This window comes from Salvelinus fontinalis, chromosome 33 (assembly GCF_029448725.1).
Source record: "Salvelinus fontinalis isolate EN_2023a chromosome 33, ASM2944872v1, whole genome shotgun sequence".
Taxonomy (NCBI): Eukaryota; Metazoa; Chordata; class Actinopteri; order Salmoniformes; family Salmonidae; genus Salvelinus; species Salvelinus fontinalis.
The window spans coordinates 31,052,322-31,062,972 of NC_074697.1; the positions used below are offsets into that span (position 1 = coordinate 31,052,322).

Consider the following 10,651-nt stretch of genomic DNA (forward strand, 5'->3'; position numbering starts at 1 on the left):
GCATGAGACGGAGTCTACAACCCACACAAGTGGCTCAGGTAGTGCAGTTCATCCAGGATGGCACATCAATGCGAACTGTGGCAAAAAGGTTTGCTGTGTCTGTCAGCGTAGTGTCCAGAGCATGCAGGCGCTACCAGGAGACAGGCCAGTACATCAGGAGACGTGGAGGAGGCCGTAGGAGGGCAACAACCCAGCAGCAGGACCGGTACCTCCGCCTTATTGCAAGGAGGTGCACTGCCAGAGCCCTGCAAAATGACCTCCAGCAGGCCACAAATGTGCATGTGTCAGCATATGGTCTCACAAGGGGTCTGAGGATCTCATCTCGGTACCTAATGGCAGTCAGGCTACCTCTGGCGAGCACATGGAGGGCTGTGCGGCCCCACAAAGAAATGCCACCCCACACCATGACTGACCCATCGCCAAACCGGTCATGCTGGAGGATGTTGCAGGCAGCAGAACGTTCTCCACGGCGTCTCCAGACTCTGTCACGTCTGTCACGTGCTCAGTGTGAACCTGCTTTCATCTGTGAAGAGCACAGGGCGCCAGTGACGAATTTGCCAATCTTGGTGTTCTCTGGCAAATGCTAAACGTCCTGCACGGTGTTGGGCTGTAAGCACAACTCCCACCTGTGGACGTCGGGCCCTCATACCACCCTCATGGAGTCTGTTTCTGACCGTTTGAGCAGACACATGCACATTTGTGGCCTGCCGGAGGTCATTTTGCAGGGCTCTGGCAGTGCACCTCCTTGCAATAAGGCGGAGGTACCGGTCCTGCTGCTGGGTTGTTGCCCTCCTACGGCCTCCTCCACGTCTCCTGATGTACTGGCCTGTCTCCTGGTAGCGCCTGCATGCTCTGGACACTACGCTTACAGACACAGCAAACCTTTTTGCCACAGTTCGCATTGATGTGCCATCCTGGATGAACTGCACTACCTGAGCCACTTGTGTGGGTTGTAGACTCCGTCTCATGCTACCACTAGAGTGAGAGCACCGCCAGCATTCAAAAGTGACCAAAACATCAGCCAGGAAGCATAGGAACTGAGAAGTGGTCTGTGGTCACCACCTGCAGAATCACTCCTGTTTTGGGGGGTGTCTTGCTAATTGCCTATAATTTCCACCTTTTGTCTATTCCATTTGCACAACAGCATGTGAAATTTATTGTCAATCAGTGTTGCTTCCTAAGTGGACAGTTTGATTTCACAGAAGTGTGATTGACTTGGAATTACATTGTGTTGTTTAAGTGTTCCCTTTATTTTTTTGAGCAGTGTATATATATACTGCTTTCTCAGTCAGGCAGGAGACTGCTTCCCGCTGTAGATGAGCAACCCAGAACTGTGTGTTTGCATTTTGCTTCAATCAGTTAATTCCCGTTAAGAATAACAATTATTATTGTATTTTAACAGCAACAGTTCCAACCTAGAGTAGTTTTCAACAATAATTTATACAGTAAGATGTACTGGCCTTATCATTTTTCATCTTCATCTGTACCGTTACTAGGGTTACACTATCAGTAGCTAGCTTGCTTTGGCGAATGTTGGCTATTAGCTGTGTACAAGGCCAGGGGATTGTTTGAAAGAGAAACTCACATCTACTACTATGAGAGTTAGTTAGTACTCCCTTATTTCTGCTTATCATCCATCACCTGTTATAAAATGACAGCAATGGCTTACTAGCTAACTTACTTTTCCACTGTCGAAGCACTGTTTCCTGAAGCATTATGCCGTTTTGAAATAACTCCCAGAGTTTACCATCATGCTGTGGATGTATGGTCAAGACGTGTCGTTTTATTAATTTGTTCGTTAAGAGACTCATTCCTTAGCCCTTCCACACACAACACATTGTGGGCGCTCTTCGTTATACGTTTGTATGAAAGAGAGAGAAATTAATCGCTGTATATGCGTTTCATGACAATTGAGCTCAGTAAGTCAGAACTTGTAGCTAGCATGAGTCCATTTGATGACAGCGACGAGTGATGGCGAGTGGGAATGACAAGTCGATGGCAGACAGCGCATCATCTGCTGCTGAACCACAGCGCTGCATCGTGTGTGTCGCGGAGTGATCTTCAAGAAAACGGCAGAAAAAAGATCCGGTAAACCGTGAAGGACACTCGCGCATCTGCCAAAGTGATCAAAGACCACTGCGTAAGCAGAGAGCGCAGATGCACTTGGCTAAATCAATTCCATTAATTAATAAAATAATTATACATTTACTCTCACTCGTCGCGACCCACCATTAACAGGTCCGCGACCCACTTTAAGAAAGGCTGAAGTAAATAGTTTATGAATGCTGGTGCAAATGCAAGACGAATATTCCACCTCCAATAATGAAGCTTCAAAACTAAATGTACTGCATTTTGCAAGATTTGGAGTTAAATCCCTGCCTAATTGTAATTTTCCATTGGCTACTACTGGTAAGACACCCGTCACCTCCCTGTATCCACGAGACAGGAAGTGTCGATGAGCATAGAATATAGAAAAAGTGGCAAAGCAACGTAGGTCTAAAGTAAATATCAAAGATCAGAAAACCCAGCGTTCTATCATCGGAGTATGGTGCCAATGACTATAGACTATAATGTTGGATTGTAGCCTACATGATTCTGTACAATAAACAATGTTGCAAAAAAATGCATGTTTGTGCTACACTGTGTCCAATGATATCTGCCGCCAGGGGGACTCGACCCGTGCTGAACATACTTCCCAAATTCCAACGAGAACCTGGAGGTGAGTCAGAGTCAGTAGTCCGCCTAAAAAACAAAATAATTTACAGACTACGTTTTCCCCCGCTCACTTCCGTAGATCGAGTCTATTTAGTGTAAGCAAATACGGTGAGTGTTTTAGAAAGATTAGGGTTAATTTATGTGAAATCCTCAAATCTAGAAACTAAAAGTCAAAGCATTGTTTTTATTGACTGAAAGACGGTTACTGCTCCGTGACGAAAGAACTCCATCCCGTCCCGTTACAAGGTATGTAAGTCCAGTGACATCCCAGTTTGGACTCTGTTCCAGTTAGCACCTTTTTTATTTTGCCTTTGTAGACAAAACTTCCGTTTTGTTTAACCATCTTGGGAGGTCATGTTTCAATGTGTCCCCGTGTTTTGGTTCTTGAAGAGCATGATTACAATTATAAAAAAGCAGCTTGACTATTTTTTACAATCTATTCTCGGTTCAATATGAATTAGCTATATTGTTGTAAACAGATTCCAGTAAATATTTGTCTTTGTGCACAGAACAATAGGATTAAAATAGAGATTAGTGGATCATCTCCAGAATGTAGGAGTTACTTGCTGCTGACTCATAGGCTAATCATGTAGTGGCTTGTCACACCACGTGGCATAGGCTACTCTTGCTCGTAATTTTCATGTTAATAAAACCTAAATCTCTCTTTCCTGATTTTTTACCCTCTAGGTCTCTCTGATCACTGTTATCTTGGCCTAATGTCTGTCCGAGTGCCATCCATGAGTGTGCTGCCTCCTGTTCGAAGGGACCGCATCATTGCCCAGCTTCCTCAGGTAAGCATCTTACATGCTAGCAGTCAAAACAATAATTTGAATGTGTTCAAGCTTGCAAAGCCACCGGTAACACTTTACTTGACACAAGAATTCATTACAACATCAACAAAACAAAGGATTTAAGAAACAACCTTTCAAACAAAAGGAAATGTCTTGGCATGGCAAAAACTAATTTAAATAAATGTGAGTTTTGACACTCTTATGTAGGTGTCATAACCAGCCATAAAATAATGCAACATATGTCACAACAGGTGTAAATATATGGGTCATGACAGTGTTATGACAATGTTATGACAAGTTATGTCAGCTGTTATGACACATTATGACATGGTTATGGTCGTGTCATAATATGCTATGACACTGGGTGTCAAGTAAAGTGTTACCAAGCCACCAATCTCATAAAGCTGTGTTCATTATGTTCTAATCTAGTTTTACAGTAAGAAGGCTGCTGTGCACACTAAAGATGAGTTCAACTCCAAAGTGAAGACTGCCTGCCAGGAGCAACGCACTGGCACAGTAGGGTGGGTAGGCCACAAAACCTTTTCATGTTCAAGATAGACAGGTTTATATAATATATTTTATATAATGCTTATGACATTATGGGGATGAGGGTGGTATGTTGTGTCTCATTGGGATCTTTGATTGTCTCTCTGTCTGTGTCTCCTTCTCCTCCAGTAGGTTTAGAATTGCTAAGGTCATAGTGGTTGGTGACCTGGCTGTGGGAAAAACATGTCTGATTAATAGGTAAGCAAAGCTTGGATACTGCTGATGCGTAGTACTTGATTGCAGTATGAGTCAACTGGGCAGTTTTGGTGAATCAATAACCAGATGGAATGCACAGCGTACAGCAAACTTGAATACCGTAGGTTGTATTTTTTCTAGGTTGTTTGTAAGTACAGATTGTCAGCCAATTTTCCTAATATTTCACGCTTTTATCATTAGGTTTTGCAAGGATGCATTTGACAAGAACTACAAGGCGACTATTGGCGTTGACTTTGAGATGGAGCGGTTTGAAGTGTTGGGGGTGCCTTTCAGCTTACAGTTGTGAGTCTCTTTCTACTGGTGTGTTCTACAGTATTAATTCCCCGTATTAATAACCGGTGTCCCTTCACTCACCAATATCTTTCTCCTCTACAGGTGGGACACTGCGGGGCAGGAGAGGTTCAAGTGTATTGCTTCCACATACTACAGGGGAGCTCAGAGTAAGGGGGGTTTCTCTTTTGAACTGTTTTTATGTTTCCATATCATTCATTATGACCTATAACATGTTGCCATGTTCTTAGGGACAGATGTGATGATGTTTGAGTTTACTAATTAAGTTAATTTTGTTTTCCAGCTATTGTTATTGTGTTCGATGTAAATGATGTGGCATCTTTGGGCCATGCAAGGTAAAATACATTAGAATCACCTGACATGACTATGGATGTGCATTTCAGCTGCACGTGTGCTCTGTAAACTCTATTTAACATATTTGAATGTCACTGTGTTTATTCACAGGCAGTGGCTTGAAGATGCCTTGAAGGAGAATGATCCTACCAATGTCCAGCTTTTCCTGGTGGGCACAAAGAAAGACCTAAGTGTATGTGTTTACTCTTTTGATATACATTCTTCAGAGGCACAATTGATCCGTTTTAGTCTCTCCATTTCAAGATCATACTTCATGATGAGGATACAACTTAGCCACTTCTTAACCACTGTTCCAGTATTCACCTCTGTTCCAGTGGTATGTTGTTGCTTTAGGGAAGGTCAAATATGGATTATTTGGATAAAGGCCAACGGCATCAAGTATCCATGTCTTATTAAACACCGTACCACAGGAATGCATTTTGCCAGAAGTCAAAGTTCAGACTATATACTCGATACTAAGATATTGAAAAAGCTTCTGTATAAAATGCATGGAATACGGTATGTTTTTTTTCTATTGGGTTTTTATTTTCCTCTTCTCTATGCTATTTCCTCAGTCTCCTGCTCAGTACTCTCAGATTGAACAGGATGCCATCGAACTGGCTGAGGAAATCAAAGCAGAATATTGGGCCTTGTCATCATTGACTGGTGGGTGGGCTAATACATCAAATCAATGTTGAGATTGGTAGCAATATGATAGGATGCAGCCTACTTGTTTGTAAGGGGGTATTATCAATTATCATAAACTAATTGTTTAAACATCTGAGGAACAAATGTGTCTTCGTGTTTTTCTCCTCCTGTTTTGTTGTAGGGGAAAATGTGAGGGAGTTTTTCTTCCGTATTGCATCATTGGCATTTGAGGCCAACGTTCTGGCAGAGCTAGAGAAGAGTGGATCAAGGCACATTGGGGACGTTATCAGTGAGTATACAACTGTACACTGTTAAAATATGGAAACAAGCGTTACAGTGCCTTGCAAAAGTATTCATCCCCTTGGTGTTTTTCCTATTTTGTTGCATTACAACCTGTAATTTAAATAGATTTTTTTTTGGATGTCATGTAATGAACATACACAAAACAGTCAAAATTGTTCAAGTGAAATTTAAAAAAATACTTAAAAATAAGAAACGGAAAAGTGGTGCGTACATATGTATTCGCGCCTTTGCTATGAAGCCTCTAAATAAGATCTGGTGCAACCAATTACCTTCAGAAGTCACATAATTAGTTAAATAAAGTCCACCCGTGTGCAATCTAAGTGTCACATGATCTCAGTATATATACATACACCTGTTCTGAAAGGCCAAAGAGTCTGCAACACCACCAAGCAAGCGGCACTATGAAGACCAAGGAGCTCTCCAAACAGGTCAGGGACAAAGTTGTGGAGAAGTACAGATCGGGGTTAGGTAATAAAAAAATATCAGAAACTGTGAACATCCCACAGAGCAGCATTAAATCCCTTATTAAAAAATTGAAAGAATATGACACCACAACAAACCTGCCAAGAGAGAGCCGCCCACTAAAACTCACGGACCAAATCTCACGGCAAGGAGGGCATTAATCAGAGAGGCAACAAAGAGACCAAAGATAACCCTGAAGGAGCTGCAAAGCTCCACAGCGGAGATTGGAGCATCTGTCCATAGGACCACTTTAAGCCGTACACTCCACAGAGCTGGGCTTTACTGAAGAGTGGCCAGAAAAAAAGCCTTTGCTTAAAGAAAAAATAAGCAAACACGTTTGGTGTTCACCAAAAGGCATGTGGGAGACTCCCCAAACATATGGAAAAAGGTACTCTGGTCAGATGAGACTAAAATTGAGCTTTTTGGCCATCAAGGAAAACGCTATGTCTGGCTCAAACCCAACACCTCTCATCACCCGAGAACATCATCCCCACAGTGAAGCATGGTGGTAGCAGCATCATGCTGTGGGGGATGTTTTTCTTTGGCAGGGACTGGGAAACTGGTCAGAATTAAAGGAATGATGGAGCTAAATACAGGGAAATTCTTGAGGGAAACCTGTTTCAGTCATCCAGAGATTTGAGACTGGGACGGAGGTTCACCTTCCAGCAGGACAATGAACCTAAGCATACTGCTAAAGCAACACTCGAGTGGTTTAAGGGAAAACATTTAAATGTCTTGGAATGGCCTAGTCAAAGCCCAGACCTCAATCCAATTGAGAATCTGTGGTATGACTTAAAGATTGCTGTACACCAGCGAAACCCATCCAACTTGAAAGAGCTGGAGCAGTTTTGCCTTGAAGAATGGGCAAAAATCCCAGTGGGTAGAGGTGCCAAGCTTGTAGAGACATACCCATTAGACTTGCAGCTGTAATTGCTGCAAAAGGTGGCTCTACAAAGTATTGACTTTGGTGAGGTGAATAGTTATGCACGCTCAAGTTTTCTATTTTTTTGTCTTATTTCTTGTTTGTTTCACAATAAAAAATATTTTGCATCTTCAAAGTGGTAGGAATGTTCTGTAAATCAAATAATACAACCCCCCCCCAAAAAAAGTATTTTCCAGGTTGTAAGGCAACAAAATAGGAAAAATACTAAGGGGGTGAATACTTTCGCAAGCCAAACATTAATAACATCACTTCTCTCTCCATGTTAACCCTGACTAGGTTACAGACATGCCCTTGTATGAGTAACATAAGAAACACATAAGAGCCTTTTTTCATGCAAGTTTATTTGTTTGTTTCAGAAATTAACAGTAATTCAAACAACGTGTATGCAACATCAAAGAAGAAACAGTCAAACTGTTGTCAATGAAGACAAACACGTGACTACTACAGTAAAAAGGTACCAAAGCAAAAAGCATAATTTCCTCAGAAGAGAAACTGAGAACCACGGACCACTCCCAGACACATGGAATTTGCAGTGAGAGCTAGCAGACAGGACAGAGACTAGTGCCTTCACAGGCATTTGATTTTTATTTCTGCTGGCCCGGAAAGAACAGCTCCTTGGTTGGATGTGGATTCCTGTGGTGCTTGGCTTATTTTTGCCTATCTATAGTTTCGGAATATAATTTCCTCTGTCATTGCACTCCATACTGTACAATTCCAGTTTTTGAGTGTTGACAGATTATCGCGTTACTGCTTAAATGGCTATGGGGTATGGACAATCATGGATGTCTTAAAATACCCAATATGGATATTTTTAAGACACTCCACCATTAGGCCTATTAGATTTTTTACAGTGTTGTTTTGTGTAGTGTTGTTTGCATGCTATATGTTTTTTGCACAATTTGTAACTATAGCATAGATGGAAACTCGTGACTCCATCCTGGGAGGTTATATTATGCTAGCTAAGGAGTATGATTGCATTGTTTGGATAGTCCTATTTTTAACAGCACAGATGCGTTCATACAGTGTGAGAGATGTGTATTAGTCAGATGTACCTCGTCTACATTAGATAGAGACAATAATATAACTGAGAATGATTCATTTTGAATTATATGCGATATTTGAATGACTGATCTTATATTATCCTTCTAGTTGAATATCAGAATCAGAGTGAAATGTGCATGCATACGTATGTCTAGTCCTTTTAGACAAGAAATATTATTTAATTTTTTTTTCTAATATGTTTAATTGCAGATGTAAGTTTTGACTCTATAAATATATACTGTATATTCAAAACTACTACACTTAGCTCAAAATATAGATATAAGCTTTAAAATCACTGCTCTGTATCAAATCAAACTGCTGTTTACCGGTAATTAGACTAATTCAAAGTTATTATTAAAAGTTCCATATAGGATGAGTCACTAATCTGTTATTCAATTATGTTTTATAACGGTTTGTCATATTAGCCAAGACCTCTTAATTTGAAACAATAATACATATAGTTGCTAGTGAAAGTCTACACACCCATTGCACAATCTTCACATTTTGCTTCCTTAAAATTAATACAAAACATTTATTCAATTAAATATTTTTTCCTGTCAATCTACACGACCTACTCCACATTTTCAAAGATATTTTTGTTGTTGTTTCTAAATGACTTAAGAAATACAAAATTAGGATTGTTGTTTTTGTTGTATTTAACCTTTATTTAACTAGGCAAGTCAGTTAAGAACAAATTCTTATTACGGGGGCTGGGATTAAAAAAATATATTTAAAAAAATAGGTATATATATATATATATATATGACAAAACACACATCACAACAAGAGAGACAACACAACACTACATATAGAGAGACCTAAGACAACAACATAGCATGGCAGCAACACATGACAACACAGCATGGTAGCAACACAACATGACAACAACATGGCAGCAGCACAACATGGTAGCAGCACAAAACATGGTACAAACATTATTGTTGCAGCTCGTTCCAGTCACTAGCTGCAGTGAACTGAAAAGACAAGCGACCCAGGGATGTGTGTGCTTTGGGGACCTTTTGTAATGTCTGCTTCCATCTCACACTCTCAAACACATAGATCCCCTGAACACAGCTCACTTTCCAGCTCACACTCTCAAACACATAGATCCCCTGAACGTAGCTCAGTCTCCAGATCCCAATCACCTGAATTCTGATCACCTGTTCACACACCTGTATGTCATTATCACACACTATTTAGTTCAGTTCATTGCACCCCATCATTGTGAGATATTGTTTATTTTTGTCCACATTCTAGTCGGAGCGCTGTTTATGTCCATATTAGTCCTCCCGTGTGTTGTAGTTTTTGGCTGTCCTCACTAAAAACGTTTTTTTGCCTATTCCCTGCCTATACTTTTGCCTATCAGATTTCCTGTCATCAACCTCTTGCCTGATTTCCCAGACTATGTTATTAGCCTTTCCCCCTGCCTGTACTGTTACCTTTTTGGATTCCCTGTGTTTGACCTTCTGCCTGTCCCTGGATCATGATACCTGCCTTCTCCTGTCGTCCTTTATTAAATAAAGACCTGCTGTGCCCTGCGCTTGAAACCAGCACTCTGTCTCCCATCATACTCATTACACCTTTAACAGAATGTGACTGACAGAACGGGTGTTGTATGTGGAGGAAGAGGGCTGCAGTAGATATCACAGATAGGAGGGAGTGAGGCCTAAGAGGGTTTATAAATAAGCATCAACCAGTGGTCTTGCAACGGGTATGACCAGTTTACAGAGGAGTTTAGAGTGCAGTGATGTGTCCTATAAGGAGCATTGGTGGCAAATCTGCATTGATTGCATACTGTATGTTAATAAACTCAGTAAAAAGAAACGTCCTCACTGTCAACTGCGTTTATTTTCAGCAAACTTAACATGTGTAAATATTTGTTTGAACATAAGATTCAACAACTGAGACATAAACTCAACAAGTTCCACAGACATGTGACTAACAAAGGCACCTGCAAGTTCCTGGACATTTCTTGAGGGAATGGCCCTAGCCCTCACCCTCCGATCCAACAGGTCCCAGACGTGCTCAATGGGATTGAGATCTGGGCTCTTTGCTGTCCATGGCAGAACACTGACATTCCTGTCTTGCAGGAAATGACACGCAGAATGAGCATTATGGCTGATGGCATTGTCATGCTGGAGGGTCATGTCAGGATGAGCCTGCAGGAAGGGTACCAAATGAGGGAGGAGGATGTCTTCCCTGTAACGCACAGCGTTGAGATTGCCTGCAATGACAACAAGCTCAGTCCGATGATGCTGTGACACACTGCCCCAGACCATGACGGACCCTCCACCTCCAAATCGATCCCGCTCCAGAGTACAGGCCTCGGTGTAACGCTCATTCCTTCGACGATAAACGCGAA

At 41.4% G+C, this 10,651-nt stretch overlaps 1 protein-coding gene and 1 pseudogene across 3 annotated transcripts; one reads left to right on the top strand and one right to left on the bottom strand.

The window, feature by feature from the left end:
* The window catches only part of LOC129832008 (serine/threonine-protein kinase Nek8-like), a 49,340-nt pseudogene extending 46,904 nt beyond the window's left edge, over positions 1–2,436 (bottom strand).
* LOC129832006 (ras-related protein Rab-34-like) lies at positions 2,379–10,117 on the top strand. Of its 3 annotated transcripts, none has more exons than XM_055895720.1 (11): positions 2,379–2,961; positions 3,403–3,506; positions 3,936–4,027; positions 4,182–4,250; positions 4,449–4,550; positions 4,644–4,708; positions 4,843–4,894; positions 5,004–5,085; positions 5,468–5,558; positions 5,722–5,829; positions 7,605–10,117. In XM_055895720.1, exons 2-11 carry the CDS (start codon positions 3,432–3,434, stop codon positions 7,670–7,672), a joined length of 804 nt encoding a protein of 267 aa, XP_055751695.1. In that variant the 5' UTR covers positions 2,379–2,961; positions 3,403–3,431; the 3' UTR covers positions 7,673–10,117. The 3 variants fall into 3 exon arrangements, with proteins under 3 accessions (XP_055751695.1, XP_055751693.1, XP_055751694.1); XM_055895718.1 differs by having other exon boundaries at positions 2,379–2,719; XM_055895719.1 differs by having other exon boundaries at positions 2,379–2,719; positions 4,185–4,250.
* Positions 10,118–10,651: the final 534 nt, after the last annotated feature.